The sequence below is a fragment of the Oncorhynchus tshawytscha genome, linkage group LG23 (genome assembly GCF_018296145.1).
Source record: "Oncorhynchus tshawytscha isolate Ot180627B linkage group LG23, Otsh_v2.0, whole genome shotgun sequence".
Lineage (NCBI taxonomy): Eukaryota > Metazoa > Chordata > Actinopteri > Salmoniformes > Salmonidae > Oncorhynchus > Oncorhynchus tshawytscha.
Genome location: NC_056451.1, coordinates 7089620 through 7104466, shown reverse-complemented (window position 1 = coordinate 7104466; position 14847 = coordinate 7089620). Strand labels below are relative to the sequence as shown.

At 41.1% G+C, this 14847-nt stretch overlaps 1 protein-coding gene across 1 annotated transcript in view; it reads left to right on the top strand.

Moving 5' to 3' along the window:
- LOC112223073 (mitogen-activated protein kinase kinase kinase 5) overlaps window positions 1-14847 on the top strand; it is a 30230-nt gene that overhangs the window by 6867 nt on the left and 8516 nt on the right. The window contains exons 7-15 of the mRNA XM_024386029.2: window positions 251-363; window positions 801-960; window positions 3378-3528; window positions 5190-5294; window positions 5674-5726; window positions 6442-6537; window positions 7161-7245; window positions 7905-8038; window positions 8743-8870. Of these exons, the coding sequence (XP_024241797.1) occupies window positions 251-363; window positions 801-960; window positions 3378-3528; window positions 5190-5294; window positions 5674-5726; window positions 6442-6537; window positions 7161-7245; window positions 7905-8038; window positions 8743-8870 (1025 nt within the window). The remainder of the gene's footprint in view (window positions 1-250; window positions 364-800; window positions 961-3377; window positions 3529-5189; window positions 5295-5673; window positions 5727-6441; window positions 6538-7160; window positions 7246-7904; window positions 8039-8742; window positions 8871-14847) is intronic.

Here is a 14847-nt window from a genome sequence, read left to right as displayed (position 1 = left end):
ATGTCATGTTATCCCTTTTGAGTTCCCTCCATCCTTTCAGTTACACTTTACTTGAGTCCTCTGTCATAAAGGCTGCATAACACCGTTAGAATTATAACATAGCAGATGGCATAAACAGTCATGACACACCTGATACTATATGTTACTCTGTTATTAAACAAATCATTGCTTAGGTCAGCTCATTGACTAGGCAGCAATATGTATTAGTTAATGAATCCGTTTTAATCTCCCTTCATGGATTCTCCCCCAGGTACGGCAAAGCCTTCGAGACAGAGGCCACCCTTCATTCTGGCATCAACAACGTGGTCCTCTTGATGGCTGCCGGCCACGAATTTGACACCTCCATCGAGCTGCGGAAAATAGGTACATTGTTCTCACGACTCTCCACTGCCCTGAATCAGTAGCCTGTCAAAGGGAACTTGTGTGTTCATGTTTTGTTTTGTTTAATTGTTTAAATAAACTACAATTGCCTTATTATTTTTTTTATCCATGTCTGTGATCAACCGAGTGTGGGCTAATTGTTGGTGCAGTCGTAATCCCTGCCAATCCCTATCATCATTGCTAACAGCCTGCATAAAGACACTAAATAATTACACACGTACATTATTTATCAATGCATGTCACTGTTATTCTGGGCTTCTGTGCCATGTCATGCGTCTCTTTTTCTTTAGTTACATTTCGAAGCCATACTGTTAGCCTGAAAATATAAATATAATACTAATATTCTCACTATCTAGCATGTGTGTCTGTCTGCGCCCATCTGTGTTTGTGTGTGTGTGTGTGTGTGTGTGTGCATCCAGGCGTGACCCTGAGCAGCCTCCTGGGGAGGAAGGGCAGCTTGGAGAAGATGCAGGACTACTGGGACGTAGGCTTCTACCTGGGAGCCAGCATCCTGGCTAACGAACACAGGAAGGTCATCGAGGCTTCAGAAAAACTCTACCGGCTCAATGCACCCATGTGGTGAGAGGAGTCACAATTCATTAGTCAAATCCTATGGTCATTGTCACTGCAAACATTCGAGACAAGACAAACAGATCTGGGACCAGGCAGGCATTCTTGATGTGAAATATGAGCATATCATTCTCACAGATTCAAATCAAATCTAACTTTGTCACATGCGCCGAATACAACAAGTGTAGACTTTACTGTGAAATGCTTACTTACAAGCCCTTAAGCAACAGTGCAGTTCAAGAAGAGTTAAGAAAATATTTCCCAAGTAGACTAAAATAAAAAGTAATAAGAAAAAGTAACACAATAAGAATAACAATAACGAGGCTATATACAGGAGGCACCGGTACAGAGTCAGTGTTTGGGGGTACAGATTAGTTGAGGTAATTTGTACATGTAGGTGGGGGTGAAATGAATATGCATAGATAATAAACAGCCAGTAGCAGCATTGTACAAAAGGGAGGGGAGTGTCAATATAAATTGTCCGGTGGCGATTTTATTAATTGTTCAGCAGTCTTATGGCTTGGGGGTAGAAGCTGTTGAGGAGCCCTTTGGTCCTAGACTTGGCACTCACGTACCGCTTGCTGTGCGGTAGCAGAGAAAACCGTCTATAACTTGGGTGACTATAGTCTCTGACAATTTTATGGGCTTTCCTCTGACACCGCCTATTATATAGGTCCCGGATGGCAGAAAGCTTGGCCCCAGTGATGTACTCAAAAAACACTGATGTTGTATGCACCATGTTTTTGAGATTGAGATGATTAGAAACCAGAATGAGAGGGCACATTTCAAAATATCTTGTTAAAGGGCCTGCACAGTCATTCGGATTATCATGTAAAATAGCCTTTATATTTTTCCCCGATTTTAAAACAATGCTCAGAATTTGAGAAAAATGCACTTTTTCTGTCATGTCTAACTATCAGTAAGGCTGAAAAGACCGGCTGAGTGGGCAGGGAGCTAATCGGCTGAGTGGGGAGGGGAGCTCACCTTGACTGACATTTCTTTGAAATACTTATGTCAAGCAACTTGGACGTAATGAGCTGTGTCGTGCCTCTGGCTATCATTAAAGGTGAAATCTGTTATTTTATCAAATCAATTCTCTAATTATTATTACTTGATTAAACTAATCATGAACATTTAATTAACTAGGAAGTCGGGGCACCATGGGCAATCTTCAGATTACAAAGTTAATATTTTAATATCTGATCAATTAGTCTTCAATTACTGAATTATTCTTACCTTACGTCAGTCTCATTTCAAACGTCGTAGAATTCTTGGTTATCTGCACAAACCCAGCCTACACCATGAATCATCCATAGACCAATTAGCTTAATTATTTATTTACTAACTAACTAATGTTGGGACATGGTAGAATTGGGCGGGAGAATCCCTTTGTCTTACTGTGAAACTCTCTCAATTGCATGGTCAGGGAGAGTCTCTGTGGTATTTACGACCTGGGGCAATAAAACCTGGGTTTAGGAGAGGGAGAGTGAGAGAAAGAGAGGGGGAAGCCATGATCTACACCCAGAAAGGTCCATGTCATGACAGCGGTGTTGCAGTGAGATCATGAAGATAGCTAGCTAGTTCATCTTAGACAATTTCAGTTGAAACTGGACAGGGTGAGGTCTGGGTATCCCTCATATGAGTGTAGATCATGGCTTCCCCCTCTCTTTCTCACTCTTCCTCTCCTAAACCCAGGTTAAGTGTGTGTGTTGACTGCCAGACCATGTTCATAAACCATGACTATCAATGATGTCAATCTCTCCCATTTGGCAAGCCTCTTCTGTTGCAGATATATTACATGACAACTGCGTCTGAATTTTGAACGACCCTTCCCCCCCTTTTGTTCCATGATGACTAAAGAACTATCTAGTCAGTAACTAGCAGACACCAGACACAGATGAAAGGGGAAACTTCTAATTTTTTGGGCCATAGATGAATAGGAGAAACCTGTAATCTGATGTCACCCTGCAGTCAAATTTTGGCACCAGTAGACTAGCTAGCTATGCAAACACACCTTCTGTGCTGATGGTTACCAGGCGGTACTTATTTTAAATTAGGTAAGAGAATAAGACATTACTGTTGGTATATTCAAATTAGGGCTTTATGTGATGTAACACAAAGCCCTAAATAATCCCACCATCTGAATTCAAGTGTTTGACAACGGGGGAGGGGACCAGTAACTTTATGATCAGACTTGATCAATGTACCAGCAACAGTCATTTTCATACTCAGGTCATCCAACTCTGATCTGGTTTCATCCAAATATCATCCATTTGATGAAAAACATGTTTTCTTTGCGGGACCTTTAATGTTAAAGATAGGGGAAAGGGGTCCCCTAAATGGACACTAAGAAAAATATTGGTATGGCCTCTTTAAGGTCAACTTTATTTTGATTTTCAAATACTTATTCGCATCTTTCTTTTGAGGTATGTGGGCTCGATCATGGAGACGTTCATCTTGTATCGTCAGTTCACCAAGCCCCCAGAGGTGAAAATGTCTAAACAGGAGACTGTGGACTTCTGGATGGAGCTGATGCTGCAAGCCTGCAAGCCTACTGTTTCCACTGACCGCTGCCCAGTAAGACCTCACCACAGCTCCCAGTACATTCAGATTTATTTAGTTAGAGTGTCTTGACCGCTGCAAAGACACTCTGTCAGACTCCACCACTCCCAACACTCCCAGTTCCTCAAACCCACATTGCTTTGTGAGATCTCAATAGATTCTCTCTGTCTAGTATATAACAGTTCTGGGCATTCAAATTAGAGGTTGACCAATTTCAAGTTTTCATAACAATCGGAAATCGGTATTTTTGGGTGCCGATTTGTCGATTTAAAAAATATATATTTATTATTATTATTTTGTGTTCCTTTATTTAAATAGGCAAGTCAGTTAAGAACACATTCTTATTTTCAATGACAGCCTAGGAACGGTGGGTTAACTGCCTTGTTCAGGGGCAGCATGACAGATTTTCACCTTGTCAGCTCGGGGGATCCAATCTTGCAACCTTACAGTTAACTAGTCCAGCGCAATAACGACCTGCCTCTCTCTCGTTGCACTCCACAAGAAGCCTGCCTGTTACTCGAATGCAGTAAGCCAAGGTAAGTTGCTAGCTAGGATTAAATGTATTTTATAAAAAACAATCAATCATAATCTATTAACTACACATGGTTGATACACGCTAGATAATATCTAGTAATATCCAAGTATCTGACTGAGCAGTGGTAGGCAGAAGCAGGCTCGTAAACATTCATTCAAACAGCACTTTTGTGCGTTTTGCCAGCAGCTCTTCGTTGCGCGTCAAGCATTGCGCTGTTTATGACTTCAAGCCTATCAACTCCCGAGATGAGGCTGGTGTAACCGAAGTGAAATGGCTAGCTAGTTAGCGCGCAGTAATAGCGTTTCAATCTTCACTCGCTCTGAGCCTTCTAGTAGTTGTTCCCCTTGCTCTGCATGGGTAACGCTGCTTCGATGGTGGCTGTTGTCGTTGTGTTGCTGGTTCGAGCCCAGGGAGGAGCGAGGAGAGGGACAGAAGCTATACTGTTACACTGGCAATACTAAAGTGCCTATAAGAACATCCAATAGTCAAAGGTTAATGAAAGTCAAATGGTATAGAGGGAAATAGTTCTATAATTCCTATAATAACTGCAACCTAAAACTTCTTACCTGGGAATATTGAAGACTCATGTTAAAAGGAACCACCAGCTTTCATATGTTCTCATGTTCTGAGCAAGGAACTTAAACCTTAGCTTTCTTACATAGCACATATTGCACTTTTACTTTCTTCTCCAACACTTTGTTTTTACATTATTTAAACCAAATTGAACATGTTTCATTATTTACTTGAGGCTAAATTGAATTTATTGATGTATTATATTAAGTTAAAATAAGTGTTCATTCAGTATTGTTGTAATTGTCATTATTACTACAACAAAAAAACAGCCGATTAATCGGTATCGGCTTTTTGGTCCTCCAATAATCGGTATCGTCATTGAAAAATCAGAATCGGTCGACCTCTAATTCAAATGCAGAGCAGTAAAAACAGATTTGCTTTAACATGTATTTTAATTGCACCGTCATGGTTAGATAATTTGCTAATGAAGTTGGCACTTGGCGTCACCCTGCCGGGATAGTTTGTCACATTAACAATGTTAGGTGCCTTTCTGCAGCAAAAGTATTTATAAAAGTAACCTTTTAATGCTAAAAAACTGTTAGCACCATTAACCGTTGCCGTTCCTCAGGTTCTGATCCTGGAGCCGACCAAAGTGCTCCAACCCACCATAGTGTGTGTGAGTGAGGAGGACGACAGCTGCACAGTTCAGCTCAACCACATCACACCCCTGAAGGTACAGACCATGTTTGGCATGACAATGACCATAAGAGTTGGCTAATACAGTACAAGCAGATCTGGGACCAGGTAAATGGACCCCTACCGCCTCGTAGATATTTAACTACTGAGTTATACTGTACAGGTCTACAGTTTAACGTGTCAAGACATTGAAAATGGTGGTTCAGGAATGGTGTGAGACAGAATGGTGTGTTTTAACTAGAATAGGCGTGGAGTGTTTTCTTAACGGCACCACGTCAGTGATGGGGAAAGAAGACACGCCTAATGAGGAAGTGTGCGTGCGAGGCCGCCAGTGTGTGCAGGCACGTGCATACTTTGTGTGTGTTTAGGTTGTTGAGTGAGCATTTTGACAGTCTGCCATGTCTTCCCTTCCATAGAAAGGCCAGAAAGCCCAGTGGACTTTCCCTGCCTCGCAAATCCGGGGAGTGAGGTACGGTAACAGACAGTACAGAGTGTGCTAACATTTGCTGTGTGGGTGTGTGGTGTTCACGCATGCAGCCCATACACATCATCAGGGCTAGTCTACCAGACCTAGATTTCAATACTATTTGAAATATTTCAGCGTTTGCTTTAGCCTGATGGGCGGAGTTTGCAGGTTTGCGACTACTCTATTGGTTCCATTGTGCTCAGTCAAGCCCAGCTTTAGTATTTCAAATAGTATTTGAACCCAGGTTGCGGTCTACTGAGTCTAAACACTTTAACTGTCTGGCGGACTTGGCCACTGGCCATCAGGGTGTTTTTGTCTGTGCTGTTCTCAAAGACTGTGACTGGATATGTGTGTGTGTGAGTCCGTGTCTATTTGGCTGTGGGCTGTGGAGGTCACTGTGTATTTTCCCCTTTTTTTGCTTACCGAACTGCCTCCAGAGGCAGTAGATATATTTATTTTATTTCAGTTTGCATTTGCAACACTATCAACCGGTGGCTTGAAACGTATCAGTATTTCAATCTATACGAGATGCAAAGAAAAAGGTTTTCTCTGAATTGCAGAGCCACATATTGAATGTGTTGGCTTTTCTTGTCTTGATTCTTATTCCTTTTAACTTTGTTTGCCTCCATTGCCATTTTGAGAGTACTTGTTGTGATGCCGCTCTTCGCTTTGCAGTGTAGCTCCTAATCCTCCTCTCTAACCTTTTTGACCTGTTCAGTGTTTCCAAGTTTGACGAGCGTAGCTGCTTCCTGTATGTCCTGGAGAACTCGGATGACTTCCAACTCTGCTTTCCCAGCGAGCTGCACTGTAAAGGGTGGGTCCCACACACATACAAACACAGACACACGCTCACGCACGCACAAACACACACCAAAAGACAGCCTTTAGCCCAGCTGTCTAGCAGGAACTGGCGTAACAACCAACCATATCAACCAATGATTCATTCCCCACATAAAACGTACATACAGATTGGGCCTGTTCATTCGACCATTATCACATTATTTGATTGTGTTGACATGACAACTGTTAATGTTTATTTTACACTGGCATATGGAAATAGAGCCTGCTTCTCTCTCCCCTTTCTGTGTGGATTGATAGGTGTATGTATTTTACATTGTGTGCTTATACAGTACATTATTATCTAGGTGTTGTGTATTGGGACACAGTAAATACTCAGTGTTAATCCAAGACCTTCTGAGAAAGGAAGGAAATAGGAAGTGGTTTTCATAGTAGTATTTGCGGAATCAGTGAAAGGCAAATAACTAGCAATTGAAAGGTCCCTTTGAATATGTCATGACATATAAGATTGATAATAGTGCTGTGTACTGAATTTGTGTATTTCAGCAGGTCTTATCTATGACTTGCCTGTGAGGTCCATGAATATATGACTGTCTTTCCATATGATTTAGTTTCTTGTGTTTGTTGTTTCTCCATCAGGTTCTGTGAGCTGGTCAACTCTCTCCTAAGCCAGGCAGAAGCCCCAGTGGAGTACCCCAGCGAGCTCACTGGAGGATTACTGGAGGTCAGCTAGGCTCTTTCTCAATCTTTCCTCGATTTCCTCTTTTCTTGCTTCCTTCTGAAAGCGCATTGGATACCAGGGTTCGAGGGGGAGACATTGGACCTTCTCCTCCAATACAGTTGAAAAGGAGGTGAGGAGAAAGGATTCAAGGAATTGCGGAGAGACAAATTGAGATAGGGCCATAGAAGCCTAGATTCCTCCCTCGAGGCTGCTTTTCTGTTTCTGACCCCCCTTCTTCCCTACCAGTACACAAACAAGCCCTGTCATGATGGGGTCAAAAGGTGAAAAGTTTCCCTTAACCGTTCCCCAATGGTTAACGTATTCCCGACCCCTCATTTTTGTGTGTGTTAAGTTCCTGGTATTCACAGAACATTGAATTCAGTCCAGCATGTCACTCCAGCAAACCTGGGTTCAAATACAATTCGAAATAATTTCAAATGGTATTTCAGTTCACTGCCGTTCAGAGCAGCAGAAGGTTTCTAAATTAGCATATTTTTCCATTGCTTCGCGCTCTCACTCAACCTTTTCTGTTGTGGTTGCCTGTTAAATTCTTTACAATATTTCTAACCTACACACTCTAAAACTAATTTTTTTATGAAACACACATTTAGTTTCACATCCATCTTCCTGTTGAATTAAACATTCTCCCTTACCTCCTGCAGTTTATCTATGAGACCAGCGAAAACGGAGACAAGGTGGTTCTGGGTAAAGGAACCTATGGCGTGGTGTATGCTGGGAGGGACCTGAGCAACCAAGTCCGCATCGCCATCAAGGAGATCCCAGAGAAAGACAGAACGTATGGAAAACACATTTCCCCTTTTTACTTTTTTTTACATGGTCCCAGATCTGTTTTCTGTATTGTCAAACAATGACCATACTTGTTGACACGACAAAACAGATCTGGGACCAGGCTACTTTTCTTTGCACATTATACCATAAAATCCCTATTTATTATTTGAGCCTAATATGTATAATATATTATATAATTGTGAGCGAAACGATTTAATGATGAGAATAATGAATGTGCATATGTTTTCCTCAACATTCCAAATGTGTAATGTTTGTCCAGTATCCCATAGCTACACCGGAATCTACTCCCTGAAGAGATGGATGTCTATTTAGATTTCCCCATTCCTTGTTTACGAGCCTTCGACCTCTACTAAGAGCTTAGCCCCATAGTTCTAGAAATGTAAATACTAAGTTCTTCTGCAGAACTAATGGCCACATAGGCCAAAGCAGCACATGACGGGTGATTGTAAATCTCTCATCATATTCATACAGTATGTATGGGTCACAGCTACACCATGTCAGCACAACTGCCAGATTAGAGTATGAATTTAGTTGTTTTTCAATGACTGCACAGCTAGCACTAACATTGTTTATGTTTTGTAGCAATGTTGTTATAACGGCAGATGAACACTGTCCCATTTGCTAATGCTATGCTAAATCTAGTGCCAATGCTAACTGTTGGTTCTCTCCCCATCTGCGTGTGAATCTCAGTTACTCCCAGCCTCTGCATGAGGAGATAGCTCTGCACAAGAGGCTGAAGCACAGGAACATCGTTCAGTACCTGGGCTCTATGAGTCAGGATGGCTTCATCAAGATCTTTATGGAGGAGGTTCCTGGAGGTACAGAGGATAGAAATAGAATTGATTTAATTCTATATTAAAATCTCATTCTGTTTCTATGGTCCCATAAACCAGGTCACATAGAACCAGTTTATTCAGTGTTCTAATTTCGATTTTTGTGCCTGTCTACTACAAATGAGTAGTCTTTAGACAAGTCTTTATATCACTCCTTCACTCAGTATGTACAGTATTCATTCATTCTCTCACTGACGAAAGCTTTGGTAATCTTATACTGTCCTGCTTTAACTTTTAAACTGCCGTACAACTAATGGTTTCAGTCTTCACTTCTCAGTTTGTGTCTCTCTACTACTCATTCTCCTTCCTTCAATCTCTGTCTACCACTCACACACTGGTACTGTATTCTCTCATCAATAATTTCACTATTGCTCATCTTTCTCTGCCCCCCTAATTATGAAACTGTCACATGTGCCGAATACAATAGGTGTAGACTTTACCGTGAAATGTTTAATTAAACCTTTTCCCACCAATGCAGAGTTAAAAAAGAATACAAAAAAATACAATTAAATAGCATAAAAGGAAATGTTAACACAATAAAATAACTAATGAGGCTATATACGGTTGAAGTCAGAAGTTTACATACTCCTTAGCCAAATACATTTAAACTCAGTTTTTCACAATTCCTGACATTTAATCCTTGTAAAAATTCCCTGTCTTAGGTCAGCTAGGATCACCCCTTTATTTTAAGAATGTGAAATGTCAGAATAATAGTAGAGAATTATTTCTCAGCTTTTATTTCTTTCATCACATTCCCAGTGGGTCAGAAGTTTACATACACTCAATTAGTATTTGGTAGCGTTGCCTTTAACTTCTTTTACTTGGGTCAAACATTTCAGGTAGCTTCCACAAGCTTCCCACAATAAGTTGAGTGAATTTTGGCCCATTCCTCCTGACAGAGCTGGTGTAACGGAGTCAGGTTTGTAGGCCTCCTTGCTCGCACACGCTTTTTCAGTTCTGCCCACAAATTTTCTATGGGATCGAGGTCAGGGCTTTGTGATTGCCACTCCAATACCTTGACTTTGTTGTCCTTAAGCCATTTTGCCATAACTTTGGAAGTATGCGTGGGGTCATTGTCCATTTGGAAGACCCATTTGCGACCAAGCAACACAATTTTTTTCCACATAATTTTCCTAACTCATGATGCCATCTATTTTGTGAAGTACACCAGTCCCTCCTGCAGCAAATCACCCCCAAAACATGATGCTGCCACCCCCGGGCTTCACGGTTGGGATGGTGTTTTTTGGCTTGCAAGCCTCTCCCTTTTTCTTCCAAACATAAAGATGGTCATTATGGCCAAACAGTTCTATTTTTGTTTCATCAGACCAGAGAACATTTCTCCAAAAAGTACAATCTTTGTCCCCATGTGCAGTTGCAACCCGTAGTCTGGCTTTTTTTTCTGGCGGTTTTGGAGCAGTGGCTTCTTCCTTGCTGAGCGGCCTTTCAGGTTATGTCGATATAGGACTCGTTTTACTGTGGATATAGATACTTTTGTACCTGTTTCCTCCAGCATCTTCACAAGGTCCTTTGATGTTGTTCTGGTATTGATTTGCACTTTTCGCACCAAAGTATGCTCATCTCTAGGAGACAGAACGCGTCTCCTTCCTGAGAGGTATGACGGCTGCGTGGTCCCATGGTGTTTATACTTGTGTGCTATTGTTTGTACAGATGAACGTGGTACCTTCAGGTGTTTGTAAATAGCTCCCAATGATGCACCGGACTTGTGGAGGTGTACAATTATTTTCTGAGGTCTTGGCTTATTTCTTTTGATTTTCCCATGATGTCAAGCAAAGAGACACTGAGTTTGAAGGTAGGCCTTGAAATACATCCACAGGTACACCTCCAATTGACTCAAATTATGTTAATTAGCCTATCAGGAGCTTCTAAAGCCATGACATTTTCTGGAATTCTCTAAGCTGTTTAAAGGCACAGTCAACTTAGTTTATGTAAACTTCTGACCCACTTTAATTGTGATACAGTGAAAATAAGTGAAATCATTTCTCTTTAAACAATTGTTGGAATAATTACTGGTCATGCACAGTGTAGATGTCCTAATGGACTTGCCAAAACTCTAGTTTGTTAACAAGAAATTTGTGGAGTGGTTGAAAAACTAGTTTTAATGACTCCAACCTAAGTGTATGTAAACTTCCAACTTCAACTGTACAAGGAGTACCAGTACTGAGTCAATGTGCAGGGGTACGAGGTAGTTGAGTTGTTTGCGGTAATATGTACATGTAGGTAGGGGTAAAAGTGACTAGACAATCAGGATCGATAATAAACAGAATAGCAGCAGTGTGTGTGGCTTCAATATGCGTGTGTGTGTCTGGAGTGTCAGTGTAGTATGCCTGAGTGTGTGGGTAGAGTCCAGTGAATGTTCATAAAGCCAGTGCAAGAATGTCAGTACAATGTAAACAGAGGTCAATGTAAATAGTCTGGGTAGCCATTTGAGTAACTGTTTAGCAGTCTTGCGGCTTGGGGGTCTTACGACTTGGTGCTCCGTTACCGCTTGTGCAGTAGCAGAGAGAACGGTCTATGACTAGGGTGGCTGGGGTCTTAGACAATTTTTAGGGCCTTCATCTGACACCGCCTTGTATAGATGGAAGGGAGCTTGGCCCCAGTGATGTACTGGGCTGTACGCACTACCCTCTGTAGCGCCTTGCAGTCAGATCCCAAGCAGTTGCCATACCAAGTGGTGATGCAGTCAGTCAATATTCTCTCATATCTTTGAGGATCTGAGGGCCCATGCCAAATATTTTCAGCCTCTTGAGGGGGAAAAAGGCGTTGCCATCACACCCATGTTGGGAAGCATCACTGACTCTGGACTATGGAGCTATCACATAAGTGAGAGTAAAGAGGAGGGGATAGCATTCATGTTAGAATTATACAGTGCATTCGGAAAGTATTCAGACCCCTTGACTTTTCCACATTTTGTTATGTAACAATGTTATTCTAAAATGTATTAAATTGTTTTTTTTCCCCCTCAATCTATATACAATACCCCATAATGACAAAGCAAAAACAGTTTTTTAGACATTTTTGCAGATGTATAAAAAAACATCATATTTACTCAAGTATTCAGACCCTTTACGCAGTACTTTGTTGAAGCACCCTTGGCAGCGATTACATCCTTGAGTCTTCTTGATTGGGTGTGATGCTACAAGCTTGGCACACCTGTATTTGGGGAGTTTCTCCCATTCTTCTCTGCAGATCCTCTCAAAGGGGAACCTTCGCCCCAGTCTGAGGTCCTGAAAGCTCTGGATTAGCTTTTCATCAAGGATCGCTCTGTACTTTGCTCCATTCATCTGTCCCTTGATCCTGACTAGTCTCCCAGTCCCTGCCGCTGAAAAACATCCTCACAGCATGATGCTGCCACCACCACGCTTCACCGTAGTGTAACGCAGGTCAACTAATGTTGAGTACGTATCCTTACTAGTGAGATTCCAGTAACCAATCATATTATACTATATTGCTATTGATATGTTTTAAGTTGAGCGATATTACAAATCAGCTGTCAGAAGCTGCATGACCTGCAGTTTATTTTGAGCCAAACAATATTCTCTTAGTCCCTCTCCTAACCTCACGTTATACACCAGTTGGCGCCAACATGCTGAAAAAGAGCTAGAACGGAACGTGATGAGCTACCGCCATTCCATGGAAGAAAAATGTCATTTCAAATCGTTGAGAAGTTTTATAAAACTGAACTAAAAAGAGACCTGGATATTACTCACTTATCTGTACGAACGTACTGTGAAGCGATTGAGGGAACGGTTGATGCCAGGATTTGTTGAGTTTTTATAAGGTAAACGAGCTGCTAATGATTAGGCTAGCTAAACTATTGCTAGCATTTTGTGCGCGTTCATACTGAACCAAGCATACGCACAAGCCATTAACATTTAGGCTAGCTCAGCTATCGATCAATTGAAATGGCAAGCGTTAGTGAGCATGCTAATCATGCATGGCGAACTATTTTCGTTTTCATACTATCATGAAATGTGATTAACTAGTATCACAATCCATTTTGGTACACCTATGTTTTAGATTACGTTATAATAAATGACATGTAGGTGTAAGCACTAGTACTTTTCATTTACCCAGGCTAGTTTATTGTTCAGTCCACGTGAGCCTCGTGCTGTAGTCAAAATACTTTACACTTTTAACTAAGTTTGATTTCTTAGTCCTGTAAGAGATTAAAGCTAAGCACTATATTAATGGTTATATGAAAGGTACTTATAGTGTGTGTGTGTATATATATATATTTGACCCCACGGGGTGAGATCTTGTGTGGAGCCCCAGATCGAGGGAGATTATCAGTGGTCTTGTATGTCTTCCATTTCCTAATAATTGCTCCCACAGTTGATTTCTTCAAACCAAGCTGCTTACCTATTGCAGATTCAGTCTTCCCAGCCTGGTGCAGGTCTACAATTTTGTTTCTGGTGTCCTTTGACAGCTCTTTGGTCTTGGCCATAGTGGAGTTTGGAGTGTGACTGTTTGAGGTTGTGGACAGGTGTCTTTTATACTGATAACAAGTCCAAACAGGTGCCATTAATACAGGTAACGAGTGGAGGACAGAGGAGCCTCTTAAAGAAGAAGTTACAGGTCTGTGAGAGCCAGAAATCTTGCTTGTTCGTAGGTGACCAAATACTTATTTTCCACCATAATTTGCAAATAAATTCATAAAAAAATCCTACAATGTGATTTTCTGGATTCCCCCCCCTCATTTTGTCTGTCATAGTTGAAGTGTACCTATGATGAAAATTACAGGCCTCTCATCTTTTTAAGTGGGAGAACTTGCACAATTGGTGGCTGACTAAATACTTTTTTGCCCCACTGTATATGCACTGTCAACTGTGGGACATTTATTTAGACAGGTGTGTGGTTTTCCAAATCATGTCCAATCAATTGAATTTACCACAGGTGGACTCCAATCAAGTTGTAGAAACATCGCAAGGATGATTCATGGAAATAAGATGCACCTGAGCTCAATGTTGAGTCTCATAGCAAAGGGTCTGAATACTAATGGCAATAAGGTATTTAAAAAAACATTAATACATTTGCAAACATGTTTTCGCTTTGTCATTATGGGGTATTGTGTGTAGATTGATGTGGGGGAAAAATGTAATCCATTTTAGATTTAAGGCTGTAGCGTAACAAAATGTGGAAGTCAAGGGGTCTGAATGCACTGTAAAAAAGGACAGTACAAATCCCTACAATTTCAGCTACATACTGTTGTGAAGGCTTAGTGAAACTCACTGGAATATTACGAAATTATCATATTTCAGTTTTCAGGAAGTCTGGTGTGTGTGTGTGTGTGTGTGTGTGTGTGTGTGTGTGTAACTCAATGAAATAGCTACAGGCAGGATATCACACCGGATGTGTGGGTGTTTCCAGTATCCCAGCGATAGAGGAAAAATGAATTTCACAATGCAATCAAGTCACTGATGTACCAGTGTTAAAGAAAGTGAAAATACTTTAAAAAGTAATGTTTTATTTCAGCTTCTGACATTTTATCTTTGAATATTCTGGGCCTTGTTTTCCCAGAGCCTTCGTAGCGTTAAGATCATCATTAGAACCTTCTTACGATGTATGTTTCGTAGCTGAGGTGTTTCCCAGTTCCTTCGTTAGTAACGTGGCACATCTAGTGATCCAGACCACTCGTAGCACAGCCAAAGTGCATCATTAGGTGCTTTTTTTTTGTTGCCCTTTCGCATCACTTTATTCACAGAAGATCTTCGCTAAACACAGCATAAACATCTAGATTTTTTCTGTCTGACTGTGACGGCTGTTATCTTCAGAACTAAGTTGACTACAAATACAACAAGTGAAGAATAAAATTATGCTTGGAATGAAAACCGAGATGACTGCATTAAAAGATGCATAGCCTGGATGGGCTATTTCCATCAATTGAGTTCTATTTTTCGACTAGGGTATTGTCTATTATTTTTGCTTAAGTGTTTCATGACGT